This window comes from Carcharhinus amblyrhynchos, chromosome 3 (genome assembly GCF_965287045.1).
Source record: "Carcharhinus amblyrhynchos chromosome 3, sCarAmb.v2.hapA, whole genome shotgun sequence".
Classification (NCBI taxonomy): domain Eukaryota; kingdom Metazoa; phylum Chordata; class Chondrichthyes; order Carcharhiniformes; family Carcharhinidae; genus Carcharhinus; species Carcharhinus amblyrhynchos.
The window spans coordinates 50,811,738-50,829,964 of NC_137326.1; the positions used below are offsets into that span (position 1 = coordinate 50,811,738).

Genomic DNA, 18,227 nt, shown 5'->3' on the forward strand with positions numbered 1-18,227 from the left:
TAAAACTGTATACAATACTCCATATGTGGTCTCACCAAGACTTTATACAACTGCAGCAAGACATCTTGTATTTAAATTCCCTTGCGATGAAGATACAATTTGCTTTCCTGGTTGTTTCCTGTACCTGCATGCTAGCTTTTAGTGACTCAGGAATAAAGACATCTCAATCCCTTGGACATCAATAGTTCCTAATCTTTTACTCTTTAAGAAGTAATCTGTTTTTCTATTTTTTTTCAATCAAAGTGGATACTTCACACTTATTCACATTACATACCATCTGCAATGTCCTTGCCCGATATTCACTTAACCTGTCAGATGTTGCATCAGGCTAAATCTGACTAAATCCCAATTCATTTATATACTGATATACATAGGACATTAGGCCAATCAGGCCACTGCTCCTGCACCAAATTGATTCTATATCAGTACAGAGAGAAACCAAAGAAAGGCAGCTTTCCCAGAAATTGTCTTTTCCTTTCTTTTACTGAATAACAAAAATGAATTCTCAAAACTTCATCAGTTTCCTCCCATTTCTGCTGAAGACGTAGAGCAGGATTTTACGGCCTTGCTTGTCCTGAAATCATAAAATCCCGCTTGATTCCATGGCCCACTCCTTACCCGCTCTGATTTCTTTTGCGGGTGGAACAGTAAAATGAGCAGCATGATGGCACAGTGGTTAGCACTACTGCCTTACAGCACCAGGGACCTGAATTCGATTCTCGGCTTGGGTCACTGTCTGTGCAGAGTCTGCATGTTCTCCCTGAATTTGCTTGTGTTTTCTACGGAAGCTCCGATTTGCTCCCACAGTCCAAAGGTGTGCTGATTAGGTTCATTAGCCATGCTAAATTCTCCCTCTGTGTACTCAGACAGGCGCCAGAGTGTGGCAACTAAGGGATTTTCATAGTAACTTCACTGCAGTGTTAATGTAAGCCAACTTACGACAAATAAATAAGCTTTACTTTAAAATTCCAACCGTAAACTCTGCTGATATGGAGGTCTACAGGTGCCATTTGACTTCTGGGCTTTTGCCAAAGTAGCTATGATTTATGCACGATGTTTGACCAGAGTATTGACTGAAGCAAACATCAAAGGCAAATCTAGCACGAGGATTGAATAGCTCAACTGGGACTGGCACAGAAGAGATTTAAACTCAAAATTCTTGTTGTCTGAATACATGTTTTCACAGGATTACAGAACACATGTTTTAATCAGGATAGCCATTGACCAAAGCACCTCTTTGCACCAAAAAACACAGGGAAAAAGCATAAATTAATGGAAAACAAGAAAGTTAAAGTTTATTTATTAGTCATAAGTAAGGCTTATATTAACACTGCAATGAAGTTACTGTAAAATTCCCTTAGTCGCCACACTCCAGCGCCAGATGAATGAAGAATAAAGGATACCTGAAAGTTAGATATATTATGCCATGTAATAAAAAGGAAAACAAGTGTTGGAATACAGGACTCCTTGTATTCCAGGTTCTTATTTCCCTACTTACTGAATTTTGGATTTTGCTGTTCACATGGTGGGGTGAAAGTCAGGATTTTCCACTCTATGCCTGGCAATGGTTCAGCTTCGTCTAGCGCCACCCAAGTGATTTCTTGCTCTTCGCCTGCAGCAGGCAGGAAGCCCACTTTCTAGGGTGAATGAATCAAAACTTATTAAATCTCACAGCTCCATTTTCTCAAATGTGCACCTTAAAAGTAGTCCGCTGAATAATAAAGAAATTATTCTGCGTAAACTTCTAAAGTAATTAATAACAATTCCAATAATGGGAGCAAGGCTGGACCACGTAGGGCAGTGAATTTCATTTAACTTGAAGAAAAAACTGCACCCCACAACTAACTAAATACAGCAACCTGTATGAGCGGTATACAATAGATCATGATCACATAATTCCTGGTCACCTCATCACTTTATTTTTGAATAAATTTTTAGTAATAGTAACAATTGTTTTGATGAGCCCTCAGAATCATAGAACTGTTATGGTGCAGGATGTGGCTATTTGTCCCATTGTGTCTGTGCCAGCTCTCCAAACAAGCCTAAAGGCAAAATACTGCAGATGCTGGAATCTTCAGCTCTGATGAAGGGTCATTCAGACTCAAAACATTGGCTCTGTTCTCTCTCCACAGATGCTGCAAGACCTGCTGAGATTTTCCAGCAGTTTCTGTTTTTGCTCCAAACAAGCATTATGACTTAGTGCCATTCCCTTGTCCTTTTCTCCATATTACTGCACATAATTAATTGATTAGAAACAATCTAATGTCCTCTTGAATGCGTAGATTGAACCTGCCTTCATCACACTTCCAGGCAGTGCATCCCAGACCTGAACTATATGTTGAGAGAAAAAGTCTTTTCTCATATCACATTTCCTTCTTCTGCAAATCACTTTAAATCTGTGCCCTCTTGTTCTTGATCCTTGTACAAGCAGGAACTGTTTCTCCCTATCTACTCTGTCCAGCCCCAAAATTATGAACCAGTGACAGAACATACTGGCAATTAATATCCTCTTTTTTCAATAATGTTAGCATTGAATAGGAGCACCTCGTTTTCTACAAAGTAGCCTGTTACTTCCATCCAAAGCGACTCCAAGACAAAATTGTTGCATACACTGTTGAAGAATTGTGCTCAAGCTTAATGAAATTTAGTCCCTAAATCATTGTCCTCAATCTTACAAAATTTATATTTTTTTGCTACATCTTGCACTAAAAATTGATTGAACTTTCTAACTTTTAAATGCTTTTAAAATTCCAAACAGGTAGTATGCTTTTCCAAAATTTATAAAATTTTGACCATTGCTCGTATCAATATCCAGCTGCGAGTTGTAAGAGTGCTTTACAATAGGTCATGATCCTTTTGATGAGCCCTCAGAATCACAGAAGAGTTATGGCTCAGGATGTGGCTCTTCGTCCCATCATGTCTGCGCCAGAACTAAAAATTTTCAGGGGCTTGCCAAATAGCTGTCGCCATTTAGCAATTATAATTGATTACAAAGATTCAAAGTATGCTCTGCAGTCTACAGTCTTCTTACCAGACTGGGTGGGCAGTTAGGGGATGAGCATGTAACCACCATCAGATCCTGGTGAATCGCCAGCAATGTCCAGCTCCCAACATCTGAACCTATAACAGAGGAAGATGTCACAGGGCCAATGAAGAGATGACATTTAAATGAACCGAAGCCAAAGTAGAAAACTAAGTGTACTTTACGTAAAATGTTAAAGTCAGAAATTTACCACTGGTAAGTGATGTCACACTCCCTGTTGTAATATTTATTACGAGGAGGTCCTGAGACAGCAAAGGTAAAGATTAGAACTTGTAGTTAGATTGCAAAACATGTCTTAGATCATCTGCTCATGGTTAAAAACTGTTCATTGTGACAAAAAGCTAAAATACTATTACAATCATTTTTCAAACTCAGTAAGTTAGGAATAAAAATGTTAAATGAATTCATTTTTAGCATCATTGCCACAGAGATGTGGAATAAGTTACCCTGAAATCTAATTGAAGTGGAACACTACAATTAGATTCAAGAAATAATTTGAAATATTTCTGGAGAGTAAAAGGATTGTCAGACATGATGGGAAAGGGAGTATAATAGAACTGACCCTGAAAAAGGATATGCTTACTACATGTAGAGATTTTTCTCCGTTCATTCTCAGGAACTCATTCTGTTGGTTACTATAACATTCCAGGATAAGGTCTCATACTGACCTATTCTGAATAATTCAAATGCAGGTCCTTCAGTTAAACCCATTCTAAAAACAAACTTGAGTTGGTTAATCTCCCTATCAAGGTCACACCCTCAACAAATTTCCATGGATAGGTACAGAAATATCATCTGTCTGTACCCAGCACCAATTCCATCACACCAAAATATTTTCAAAGAACGAAGAACAACACAGCACAGGAAACAGGCCCTTTGGCCCAACAAGCCCACGCCGCCATTTTGACATTGTGAGTGCCCTCTTCTACCTATGACCTTTGCTTATGCCTATTGAACTCCACAATAAAGGAATTATAACCAGATTGAGGGATGCCTAATTTAGGGACAATTTATTAACACCAATCAGCCTAAGAGCACGTTTTTGGGGTGTGGGAGAAAACTGGAGCACCTGGAGAAAACCCACACAAGCATGGGGAGAATGTGCAAAGTCCCACAGACACTGGCCCAAATCCATGTATCTGCACAGCAAACAGTGATTGTCACTGAGCTGTCATGTTGCCCGTCAGCTGGTTCAGTTTAAGCGTACACTAACAATGTGAAGCACTAGGCAACTCTCGAAGCAACATCCAAGAGCAGCCCTCGCACGACCCACCGCGTGTATGCCCCTTGTTGGGCAACAAGGCAGACTGAATCACCTGTGGATTAAAAAAAAGACATCAATCAACATGCACAACTTAAACAGACATTCGCGGAATCCCCAGAAGCTCAAACGTAAGACAAGTGAGCCACAAAATATGTTGGACGGTCCATAGGAATCAATTGATTCCCAGGAACGTCCTAAGGCTCTTGATCCTTATTTAGAACAATCTTTTGTATCCCTCCATCTCTAGTCTGCTCACGTGCCTATCGAAGTAAGCTTAGACAAGTAACAACTCTAAGTAACAACTCTAGCGTGCCTGCCTCCACCACCCTACTTGGCAGTGCATTCCAGGCCCCCACAACCCCCTGTGTGAAAAACCTCCCTCTAACTTCTGAATTATACCTCGCCCCTCTCACCCTAAGCCCGTGGCCCCTTGTAATTTTCGTATCCAAACTAGGAAAAAGCTTACCACTGTTCACTCTATCTATACCCTTCATAATCTTATACACCTCTATTAGATGTTCCCTCATTCTTTGTCTTTCTAAGGAGAACAGCCCCAATTTGCCCAATCTCTCCTCATAGCTCAGTCTTTCCGTACCAGGCAGCATCCTGGTAAACCTCCTCTGCACTCACTCCAGGGTCTCCACGTCCTTCTGGTAGTAAGGCAACCAGAACTGGGTGCAGTACTCCAAATGTGGTCTAACCAACATTCTATACAACTGCAACATTAGACGCCAGCTTTTATACTCTATACCCCTTCCTTTCAAGGCAAGCATACCATAAGCCTTCTTCACCACCTTCTCCACCTGTACTACCACCTTTAAGGACTTGTGTACTTGCACTCTAGGTCCCTCTGCGTTTCTATACTCTTAATAGTCCTACCATTTATTGTATAACTCCCCCCTATATTATTGCTTCCAAAATGCATCACCTCGCATTTATCTGGATTAAATTCCATCTGCCATTTATCTGCCCAATATACTAGCCTATCTATATCCTGCTGTATTGCCTGACACTGCTCATCACTATCAGCAAGTCCAGCCATCTTCGTGTCATCTGCAAACTTGCTGATCACACCAGTTACTCCCTCTTCCAAGTCATTTATGTATATTACAAACAGCAAGGGTCCCAGTACTGAGCCCTGCGGCACACCACTAGTCACAGACTAGTGTGTCATAGCAATTTTCATTTGTCCTCTAAAACTTATCGCTAGGTTGCCGATTGGCAACAGGAATTTTGCAATAGGAACCTTTATAGAACCACCGGTCTCAAGTACAGTGAGGTTTTAACAGGGTTGTACAACTATAAACTAGATCAGATTATACATGGACAGAATCATGCTGAATGCATGTGCAGTTTTGATTGACTCATTTATGGAATCCTAAAAACTTGAGATTATGAAAACCAGACCTTTTGTAAAATTACCAAAGGACTTCTTAGAACTGGATAGGTCCACTTCAGAACTGGGTAGGCATAACAAACCAATATATGTACTTTATTACAGTGTCCTATGTCAACAAAGATTACCAGATTAAATACCCTGATACTGCAATCATTCAGTAATGCAGCTTGGTACTGAAAATCTGTGCGCAAAACTAAAAGTGATCAGCAAGATCATTAACCAATTGTGAATTTAACCTTTTGAATTTGCGATCATAACAATGTCCAAGACATAATTCAACTACAGGCTGTTAGCAGATTGCTGATAATATTTAAGCGTGATGGACCAAATTCACATGAGCATTCCCAAAAGATGTGACAAGATAGGCAGACAGCAATATCTCTAAAAGCAGCTTGCTGATTTCCACAAGAACCACTCAATATGAAGAAACTTAAACAGATAAAAGCTATGTATGTAATTCTATGCCATTTGTAACTGTCCAGACCCTGACTGCCTGCGATTTGAATTTTATCGTTGTGTCAGCAAATCCAATAATTGTGCAGATACTGTCAATGATGGGCTAAATAGTATCCTGCTCCTCCTCCTATTGGGTAAAAAAAGAGGGCAATGGAAAATCAGAGAGCAGTGGCCTGTTCTGTACTTGGCTATTACTGAGCAATTGACTTGGAGCAGGACTCCTGTCTACTGTACTAAGGAATGCACATTGGAAGAAAAAAATGGAGAATTCAGAAAATAGGCAGTGATTACCTGTTTATTAAATTTCAGGATTACTTAGCTGATGCCCAAAAGAAAACCATTCAACCTTAAAATGTTTAGTTTACTTCTAACCAATAAACTTTTTTTTTACAATTATTATTTGGTCATATCATTAGAGGGTTACCTTTCTGCTTCTCTGAGCTGTATCAATAAGGATCCGTTGGCTGTCCATAGCCCAGCATTTCTGTGCCAAACCCGAACAGTAAATGCCAGTAAATTTATCTGTAATATATTATACACCAGGAAAATCAATCCAATCATAAATTATTATTCCTCTGGGTATACAATGCCATTGTCAAAATTGAATTCTATCCAACCATTAACAATATCAAAAATTCAATTTTAAGCACTCACTGCTGCATAAAATTGCAATCTTTTAAATGGAAGACAAAAATTAAATTTCATCCCACTGATATTTTCCACGTCTTCCCTTTTCCAATTTGGGAAACTGGTATAGATATTATTTATGAAATTCTACAGTCGGCAGAGTAGAGAAAACCTTAGGCAGTAGAACAAGGTGTTTTATCAGATTTCCATTCCAGAAGTGATGACACTAAGAAGTAGGCAACCAATAAGCAGGAAACCTAATCAACTGGAAATAAAAGAGCTCAAGTTAGAAACCCAGGATGTGCTTCATGCATGGGTCCCCAAACAGAATCAAACACCAGCTTCTTGGAGCAATGATACAATGATCTTCCAAGAATGTAACATATTTAACAGCAGTCTTTGCAGAAATCGGAACATCCAAACAGGTTTCTTTGGAGAATATTTATACACGGGAAGTGGTTATATCATTTTATAAGACAGCTCACCAAGTAATGCCATCAGGCAATACTTTAAAATATATTTTTGCAATGTACTGAACTGATAATTATGTTTTAGAAAGCTCAAAGTTTAAAAAAGGCTGTGATATTATACCAATGAAAACAGGTGTAAAGTCACTGGCTAGGTAACAGTAAAAAAAATTGCACAGATTCTGTTGTCTAACAATTGGAACATTACAGTGCAAACAACGTACTCATTAATTTCGATAGGAAGAATGCAGAGACACAAAATGAAACGAAAAATTCAAAACCAAAAGGGACTTGGGCATATATGTGCATTGAAGCTAGCAGGACAGGTTGGGAAACAGGTTAAAACATCTGGCATTCTGGGCGTTATAAATAAGGATACAAAAGCAAATAAGTTATCCAGTTCGGGTTACCCACTCTAGGAAGAATGTGAAGGCATTAGAGAGAGTACAGAATAGATTCATTGGAATGACTCCAGGAATGAGGAATTTCAGCTATGTAGAAAGATTTCAGAAGTTGGGACTGTTCTCCTTGATAAAGAGAAGGCTGACGGAAGATTTGATAGAGGTATTCAAAATTATGAAGGGTTTGGACAGGTTAAGTAAGGAGAAATTTTCCATTGATGGAGGATCAAGAACCAGATGAGACAGATTTAAAGAATTGGCAAAAGAAGCAATAGTGACATAGGTTTCTGATAGACAAGGGAATTAAGGGTTATAACATAGAACATAGAACATAGAACACTACAGCACAAACAGGCCCTTCGGCTCACGAGTTGCGCCGATCACATCAACACCTACCAACCTACAGACCTATCTATAACCCTCAATCTCATTAAACCCCATATACTCATCCAGAAGTCTTTTAAAAGACCCCAGCGAGTTCGCCTCCACCACCACTGACGGCAGCCGATTCCATTCACTCACCACCCTCTGAGTGAAAAACTTACCCCTAACATCACTTCTGAACTTCCCTCCCTGCACCTTAAATCTGTGTCCTCTCATAGCGACCATTTCAACCCGGGGAAATAGCCTCTGAGAGTCCACCCTATCTATTCCTCTCAACATTTTGTAAACTTCTATCAGGTCGCCTCTCAACCTTCGTCTCTCCAGGGAAAAGAGTCCCAGCTCCCTCAACCTAACTTCATAAGGCATGCCTCCCAGTCCAGGCAACATCCTTGTAAATCTCCTCTGTACCCTCTCAATAGCTTCTACATCTTTCCTATAGTGAGGCGACCAGAACTGCGCACAATACTGTAAATGAGGCCTGACAAGGGTCTTATAAAGTTGCAGCATTACCTCCCGACTCCTAAACTCAATCCCTCGATTAATGAAGGCCAGTACACCATACGCCTTCTTGACCACCTCCTCCACCTGCGAGGCCGGTTTAAGAGTCCTGTGGACCCGGACCCCAAGATCCTTCTGCTCTTCAACACTACTCAGACTTCTGCCCTTGATAGTGTACTCGTTCATCCCGTTGGTTCTGCCGAAATGGACGACTACACATTTATCCGCGTTGAAGTCCATCTGCCACTTCTCCGCCCAGTCCTGCATCCTATCTATGTCCTGTTGCAACTTTTGCCATCCTTCCAGACCATCCACAACACCACCGACCTTAGTGCCATCAGCGAACTTACTTACCCTTAGTGTCATCAGCGAACTTACTTACCCTATTATGGGGTAATGGGGAGAAAGTGGGAAAGTGGAACTGATCCACTTCAGATCAGCCATGATCTTGTTGAATGGCGGGGCAGGCTCAAAGGGCTAGATGGCCTACTCCTGCTCCTATTTCTTATGTTCTTATGACATGAGCAAAAACCTTTTCATTCAGCAAGTAGTTAGAATCTGGAATGCACTGCCTGAACGTGTGGTGGAGCAGGTTCAATTGAGGCTTTCAAAAGGCAATTGGACATTACATGAAAAGAAAAAAATTGCAAGGTTTGCGGGGGAGGCACTAAGTGAATTGCTCCTTCAGTGGCTAGGACATGACAGGCCAAATGGTCACCTCCTATGCAGTACCATTCTATGATTCTACTGAAAATCAAAACTAATAATTGAATATTTAACCAAACGTCAGAATTTTCCTTCAAGGAGATAACTGTAGCTTTATTTCCAATAACTCAAGATAGTTGAGCCAGCATATAACAGGCTGAAAGACCAGGAGGCCCCTGAGTTCCAGCTTATACTGGGTTAACTTTTGTCACTTGGAAGGAGGATAGAGTACTAAGTGGCCTCAGTATTCTGAGGAGAGAGGGACAAAAGATGCAATTTATTTCACTAGATCACTATCAAACAACCCAGAATATAAAATACATGTAACACTGATGGTAAAAAGCAATCATCCAATGTCCAGACCAGAAGGTGCCACGTCTGATTCAAAGGGTTTTAAGATCTCATTACAGCATAGTATGGAAGTGGGTGGGTGCTATAAATGGCACCGCTGGCTGGCTGGTGTGCAGGTCCACCCAGCATCATTCTGCCTTCGGGTCATTTCCAGTATTTCTACTACTATCTGCTCTCTACAGGCCTATGTATGAAAACGCACTGTTCAATAGCCTGCTGATTCTAATTGCCAGGGCTTACACCTCAACAAGCATGGCACTTTCTGGAGGAGAAAGAGAAAAAGGCACAAAAATTGTCAAAAAGCAAATTAAAAATATTTTTGAAAAAACAAATGCTTTATGAAAATCTACATGCTGAAGTCTCACTTACCCTCATTTGATTGAGTCACAATGTCCACCACAGTAGAGGTCACCTTTGTGTACCAGTCATACTGAAAAAAAGCAAACATTCTGTTACAATTGCCGGTTTTTCTTGTTTGTTGCAAATAAGATATGACAAAATCCCTTTCCTCTTCCATTAGCTGTTCACTGTTATTATCCTTTATCTGGGGTACTCTTGGGCCAGTCCAAAACTAGGGCAGGGCAGAGAGCTGGACTAGAGCAATGCCGTAGCATGAAGCTGACTGCACTTAAAAGAAATTGCAGATCACACACACAAAATACTTGAATAACAGGGGTAAATCAAAATACTACGGATGCCAGAAGTCTCAAATAAAAGCAGAAAATGCTGGAAATAGTTAGCAAGTTTGGCAGCATCCATAGAGAGAGAGAGAGAAAAAGAGTTAATGTTTCAGATCAATGACTTCTCATCTGCACAAAAAAAGGTTAGAGATGTGACAGGTTTAAAACAAGTAGAGGCAAGGAAAGACAAAAGCGACAATAGAACAAAGTGAAAGGTCTATTATAGCGTGGGAAGACAGAATAATAGGTGCAGTGGTGCAAGGCAAAAGTGGATGATAAAAGGACAAGTAAAGGAACAAAAGAAGTATCTAAGACTGTCATGGGAACATGCAGAATCATTACCAACATGCATTACCATCCAAAAAGAAAACCAGAAAACACAAAACAAAATTAGGGGAAGGTCATCATCTAAATTGTTAAACTCAATACCAAGGTCAGAACACTGTAAAGTATGTAACTGAAAGGGATGCTGTTCCTCAAGTTTACTTTGTGCTTCACTGAAGAAGCAGTGTAGCAGACCAGGGAAAGAGATGTCAGAGGGGGAAATGGAGAATAGAATTCAAATTATGGGCGAAAGCTCAGGCTTGTGGGCTAAAAGAGACTGCACTGTGAACAGCAATTGACCACAACACAAAAGACAATGTACTAAATTGAAAGAAGTACAAGTAAATCAGAATTTCACTTGGAGGTGTGTTTGGGACTTTGGATGGTAAGAAGGGAGGAGGGAAAAGGGCAGGTTTTGCATTTCCTGAACATGTATGAGATGAAGAGGGTTTCTGGGATTATACAGAATTGGACAAAGGTGCCAGAGGGAACACTTTCTTTGAAATACTGGAAGGGGAGGGGAATATTTTATTGGTTGTGGAATCATGTTGGAAGTAGAAGTAGTGGCAGATGATGTACTGAATATGGAGGCTGGTGAGGTGGAATGTGGGGACGGGGAAACTATATTGCAATTCTAGGAAAGGATTTGGGGAATAGGTGAGAACAGAAATGCAGGAAATAGAACTGTTATGGTTGAAGTATTTCAAATACAAAGTTTGTGTGATTGTTAGGCTTTGGGACTTGGTCGTTGACTTAGGGCAAAATGGAAGGGATTCACGTGAACTATTCTGAATTCTACCTGACAATAAGCCAGGTGGTTCAAAGTTAAAAGTTAAGGTGAGGTCCAGGTTGTTTTACTGGGAAGAAGGTGCAACATATTCACACCTGCAGGCAATGGCAAGAACTGTGATATCTCTTAGTCGCTAGGTCTCAGGGAAGTGTTAGGAATGTCAGGTTTTATAAATAGTAATACAAATGGGTATACTTTAAACTATTTGTTTAGGAAAAAAATTGGGTTGGTGGGCTAGACTATAGGACAGCTAATTAATATTCATACCTGGATACAAGGCCAATGTGATTCACATTGTCATGGGGATGGGCCTTGAGAGGGGAAGAGCCCATAGAAAATCTTTCCAGTATTGAGTTGAAAGATTTCTTAAAAAAAAAATCACTGAACATCAGACAGGATCAAGCTGGAAGATACAGAGGGGTAACCAGACCCCTCTTCTCATGAAGCTGGGAAAACACTCTTTTTATTTTTCACCACACAGAAGGCAGGTAAGACCAAATTTGAGAGGATGATAGACTGAAAAATTCACCTAGCTTTGGCTGGAAGGTGGAAGCACCAAGCTATCCCTTATCATGAGTGTCAGTCCTGGGATTAGAAGTTACACACTGGAACAGGTAAAAGGAAACAGGCCAATGGCATCGGATTGTGCTAAAAGAGGGAGTTTGATCATATGGGATATGAGGGAAGCAACTTGGCTCGTGGGAATGACTACAAGGAAGCACTCCTATTTGCCCTGGTCAACAAGCAGTGTGAGAATATATATCTTCAGAAAGGATTCCTCGCCTCCATTTAGCTTCTAGATTCCTTCTGGTCAAGGAAGTCCAATGGCCCAGTATTAAAGATGGAAGAGATCAAATCTGAGGCATGTAGCCTTATGAAGATATTTAAATGAACAGTGAGCCACTTGAGTGGATTGGTTCATTACTCACATCCCCATTAAAACCTAAAGTATTGAAGTTGGCGTCTTCCTAATAGGTTGTATTCAAGTTTGAGATTTTTTTATCTGACCCAAAGCTGCAACAATGCAGCTTATTAAGTTACACTAATTATATGCATACTACTGTTAATAGTCCATTGCCAAAACAGATTTTTTTGTAGAAAATATACTCTCTGTATGAGTCTATTTTGTATTTAAATACTAACCATACAAATTGTGCTACACTGTTGGTGGGGTCCACCTACTTCACCTTGTAAGTAGATAATGCGACACTTGTCAGGACTGAGCCGAGGAGACCAAACAGCATTTATTTGAGATGAAAGTTGCACTGTGAAAGAAAAGCCTTACATTAGCATGAGGAAAACACATATTTCAAAAGGACATTCGGATAAATTTGTTGAGGCTTTGCAACAGCGTACAGTTTCATTGTCTGGGGCATGGATCCGAAAATTGTGTACTCTATGAATTTGTTCCACCTGTATGTAATTCTGTGATCCATGCTTCGATCATGCATGCCTATTCTGGGACTATACCTTGAAGAATTTAGCCCATATTCCTGAAACTAGATTCTGCTGTACTCTCACTGTCAATACCTGCAGCATTTTAACAGTTTGTTGATGATTTAACTGGGGTGAAAATGATGTTTATTTGTAGCAGGGGGTGTCATAACCCCTGCTTTCTAAGATTTTTAAAACAAAGTAGGCTAGTCTAAAACAGAGACCATAGTGTACCTTATATATATCAAAGGGATCATGATGTGCCTCCTACATATATTATACGAAGGTATTGTTTATTAAACACAATATAATCAATAGTAGCGAATTTTTAACAAATACTGTAAATTTTAAAATATAGTTTTGAATATCTTGTAAACTTTGACCTAGGGTGGCTTGCCCTAAAAGCATAACGGGAAAAAGCAGAATCAGGCAAGCCAAATTCTCTAGATCAATGAGAATAGAACTAAATCAATGAAATCAGCGACAGACTTTGGAAGACGTTGCAGTTGTGAGGTACTAAGATAATGGAATGAACCGAAGGATTCAATTGCTAATTAAAATGAATAGGAGCATTCCGTTCTTCACTCTTGGCTTGATAAGGTATAGTTATGATGTGGGGATGCCAGCATTGGACTGGAGTGGGCACAGTAAGAAGTCTTGTAACACCAGGTTAAAGCCCAACAGGATTATTTGGTATCAGAAACTTTCGGAGCGCTGCTCCTTCATCAGCCGAGTGTATAGCTAGTTAGCTTTAGCTAATTAGGCAGGATGACCCTCTGACTCCCTTTTAGTTCTCATAATATGCGGATGATGAGAGCAAACTTGAACTTGTCAGACATGCACAGGTAAGGTTGCTAAGCATTGCGGGGAAAGACATCCAAGTCCAGTTAACCAATGGGTTCCTAATTATGCTAAGGGTTAGAATGCTGTTTGGCCAAGGTAAATAGTGTGTATTAATGCAACTGGACCATCCAGTTTGTAAGACAGATTGGGTGGGGAATACAAATCTTTAAAAATGGTATATCAGATGTGTTCATGTGATGCACTTTTAGAGAGAAGTTGGAATCCAATGCATACTGGTCAAATAAAGAACGTTTGTCTCTCACAAGTTTTGTATTAGTTGAATTTGGCTCAATGCAGGACTCCCAGAGGGAAGCCCCCAGAAAATTCCACTAACATTAACCTTCAAATGTTCTTCCTCTCCAAGCTCAAGGTTTCTCAAACACATTTTTATGAAGCTGATGCACCTTTAAGGATGTAACAATAGAATTCAGATTAAATGGCAATATTGAAGTGAGCTGTTTAGTGTGGTATTCCCCTTATTCCAGTCTTGCTCTATAATTCAGCTGACTGGAATAATGCAAGTCACGCGGTTGGACACACTGCCTACATAAGGTATTGCATTCTAAAACGGAAGGCTCTACAACTGCAAGACACTCCATCAATCGATGATAGCTACAATGGTCAGGTTGATCCAACATGCATGTCATCTTGTGCCTCAAAGCTCTAAATAGCCCGGTTCAATGAGATATATACTGTCTTTATTCTGCACTGTATGGTGCATTTTTTCCTCAACACTGGTATAGGTATAATTCTACTATGATCTCCTCAGTTCAGAAACTATGCTTATACTAAGGCCATATTGCTAAACAGTAATTTCACATTTTAGGTATTGCATAGCAAAAGAAGCTGGTATCACCTCTGCCAATTCTCATTCCACAAGACAATATATCTCAAGTTTACAAGCTACATTCCATCTTCTGGTCTGAAAAGCAAAATTCACCCACCAGGTTTATTGTCAGTTGACACAAACTCCAAAACCCTATGTACTGCCAACAAAACTCAACTGGAGTCACTTACCACAGTTACCACCTGTCAGATCTACATAGTACAGGCCAGACCTAGAAGGAAAAATAAATTAGCATAATGATAACACAATGTATTCTAATAAATACATTAGACAGGAACACGGGATGTACAGAATTACTAAATCATTTTGGTCCACTAGCAACTCCAGCTGATTCCTACAAATATTTGGGAAAGGCAGTGTTAGGGCAAAGGAAAAGCTGTGGAGAACATTTTGTACATATTTGCTTTTGTAACAAGATGTTTAAGAAAAATAAGTGGTTATATATTAAACTGGAGTTGATTTGCACACGTTTCATTGGAAACATGTTATTGCCTGCAAGATCTGTTACTCCTGTAGGTGGTGCGGCGATGGATAAGGGATCACAGTGGCATTCAATTGATGCTCTACAGATGCGAGTATGTTTGACATTTGAGCACAATTTTACTGCTGAGTCCTCATAAATTTCATTAAACTTTTTTTTAAAAACCTGCCCTTCTCCCCCACCTTCAGAAATTTACTCTGATTAATCATGGGTAATGCTGGAGTAAATTCACTCGTGAATTGTCCAGTTAGGAGCAGTTCTGATAAAAGGTCAAATGATCTGAAACGTTAACTCGGTTTCCCTCTCCACAGATTTTCAGGTTTTTTTTCAGCATTTCATATTTTGTTTTTCTTATTAGTATCAAATGAATTACAACATGGAGCAAAAATGGCAGCAAATTTATGGTGTAATCTGAAAATTTTCAGGGCATGCTTTATTCTCTTTCCTTCATCATATGAAAATTTATGAAGAGTTTAAATTCAGCATCAAATTTTCATTGGTGCACACAAGAAAATGGGTGGCAACAAGAATGGGGCAAATGGGTGGCAGGTGCGGCTTTAGTTGTTGGTGGTGTTCCTTTCTCCAAATTTTCATCATTAACTTTTAGTTCTGCCTGAGACATACTGATTTTCTTTTAAATTTACTTTTTAATACCAGGAACAAATAGAATTTGAAACCTGGATTTTAACCAGGGTGGAAGTGTGGCCTGGGGGAGGTGGGGTGCTGGGTCATAGTGAAGATCAAACGATTGTGATGGTAGTAGTCATTTTCATTTCAGATATCAAACTTGCACCCAAAACATGATGGTTGGCACACAGAGGGAGAAAATTTCACATGTGAAGATCGCTTCCAGAGGCCCAAGGAACAGGTTTGAATCTTTGGTCACTGATATCTCAATTATAATTGAGGGTTTCTGTGGCAGTAGCAGAATCAAAATGGAGGGGGCAAGCTGGTTGGAAGGTTGAGACATAGGAGGGCTGGTAGTATTTCCGTTTTAACCCCTCGCCCATTAGGCAGCTGGGAATAATTTACAAAGTCAGGAACAATTTACAAAGTCAGGAAAAACTAGAAAACACAAGTTAACACAATGCTTAGGCCTTCAGAGTGGTGGAGAGTTAAGAAGAAAGAAGCGAGCAAAAATGAATACAATTGTTGATTTTGTTTTATAGCAACGAGTAGTCATTATGGCCTCTACTTTTCAATTCTCTGGTCATTGTGTCAAGACTCAGTTCCACTATCCTAATGGACAAATGAAAAGCCTTAATCTGTATTTCTAAATATTGTCGTAAATGTTCCATCGCCATAGAAATATGGGTTTGTACAATGCAGCTTCAGCCATCATAGAGTCTGATTTTTGCTGATATTCTCATGTTCAGGACGACCAAAAACATATTTCATTATTTAATTACTTTGTCAGTTGTGAACCTGCAGCACATTTTTGGAACTATTTTCTCTACATTGCCAAATAACCAAATCCTCTCTCGGGGTACAGTCCAATTTAACTTTCAGCAATTAAAATCTGAAGTACTTAATTCTTCTTTACAAAATATTGTCATATTTTTGACAATTTGTTTGCTACTCCATTTCTGTCAACACTCACTCCAATTTTATTAAAGGCATTTCAAAGTCGTTGAGAAAATTCAAAACAAAGATCAGCAAATGCTTGTTTTAGCCTTGCATTTTAAACAGAGTATTCATTTACTCAGTAGTGTGAATATTGACAGCTCTCCAAGTTCCAGCTGTTATCCTTGAGGAAACCTAGACACTGAGCTCTTGACTGGTGGGCACTATACTTCGGCCTCGTTTAATCACAGGAGATTCTCCTGAGACAGCAAATCAAGAGCAAGATCCTAAGCTGATTTGTATTCCGGAACCAAAGAACGACAAGCTAGTTCAAGCAACCTAATTGCTGACCCATCCAAGATTAACAAGCTCAACAAAGATCAGTAAAATAACCAAGACTGTCTGTACTGTCTAGCTTATGAGGAGACCAGACGATGTCTTTACTCTGGATAAACAAATGATCTCACATAATTGCAGTTGGTTCTCTTACTTTCTGTTGGTGCAGTATGTAAGACCTAACCGTTGAGTCTCATGATCCCAGCCAACAAATATGATTCCAGTGTCATTGGGAGCCCAAAATGCCTGAAATACAAATACAAGATGGAGGATCATAGGTAAAAGGTGCATGTGACAAAGCAGGTCTTTTGCATTCCAGAAGGGTGTAAGCAGTCTGATTGGATGAAAATTAGATTAAAAGGTACAATAAACCATGTTCCAACTTCGTTATAGAATACCAAGTTTAAAATCACAGACTAAAACTGAACTTAAAAGTAAAGACAATAAAAAGCAATGCAACTGGCTGCATTTCATGTTTCACTGCCCTTCCAACTTGTTCACCTCTTCAGGCATAGCCTTCAGGTGTAGCTGACTCTACAGTGTGGAAGCACAGAAACAGAACAATATCCGCAATAAAGAGGTCTGTAGCCCAGATTCATCCTACAGATTGAAACAGGTCAGCCAGTGCCTTTGGTAAATGGGTTTCAGGTTAGCGAGACTGCCAAAAGTATTGATGCTTTTTAGGTGCTGGAAGTTTAGAGCAGCAAATGAAGCTGGCTGTTTCACTCTGCTACAATGCAATAGGAATATATATCGTAATCACCACTAACAGGATGCTGCAATCAAGCCAAAAAGACATTGTCTGTCACATAAATGATGAATGTGGTATATTGCTAGTGTGATGCTAGAAACATAGGCATTATATCCCAAAAAGACTGGCAGATCATATCAAACAGCATGCCATTTGCTGATGAGACATTTACTAAAAAATGGAAGATGCCAAAAAATCCTTATTTTTAGCAGTTTAAGCAATAAGGTAGATGATCATAATGATGCTGTGATAAAATAATACAAGATCACCTGAGAGGGAGGCTTGCATTCATTACTGACAATAACTTCAAAATGTACCTGTAATGGCTTTGTCAGAGGGTGGTCATGCCCTAACAAGTTTAATAGAACTTTTTGAAAATGTGATCAAGCGTGTGGATGAGGGAAGTACAGTCGATGTAGAATCATAGAATCCTTACAGTGCAGATAGAGACCACATGGCCCATCGAACCTGCACTGACAGCAATGCCACCCTGGCCCTATCCCCATAACCCCACGCCATGCTAATCACCCTGACATTAAGGGACAATTCAGCATGGTCAATCAACCTAACCTGCATGTCTTCA

The 18,227-nt window shown here is 39.8% G+C and overlaps 1 protein-coding gene across 2 annotated transcripts in view; it reads right to left on the reverse strand.

Moving 5' to 3' along the window:
• Positions 1-18,227, reverse strand: part of LOC145339452 (acylamino-acid-releasing enzyme-like) — a 70,004-nt gene that overhangs the window by 20,967 nt on the left and 30,810 nt on the right. For both annotated transcript variants that reach the window (XM_080183932.1, XM_080183925.1), the window contains exons 8-15: positions 17,048-17,139; positions 14,684-14,724; positions 12,533-12,654; positions 9,965-10,025; positions 6,587-6,684; positions 3,234-3,285; positions 3,032-3,120; positions 1,499-1,637 (exon numbers count right to left, since the gene is read on the reverse strand). In XM_080183932.1, coding sequence (XP_080040058.1) covers positions 1,499-1,637; positions 3,032-3,120; positions 3,234-3,285; positions 6,587-6,684; positions 9,965-10,025; positions 12,533-12,654; positions 14,684-14,724; positions 17,048-17,139 — 694 coding nt within the window. The remainder of the gene's footprint in view (positions 1-1,498; positions 1,638-3,031; positions 3,121-3,233; positions 3,286-6,586; positions 6,685-9,964; positions 10,026-12,532; positions 12,655-14,683; positions 14,725-17,047; positions 17,140-18,227) is intronic.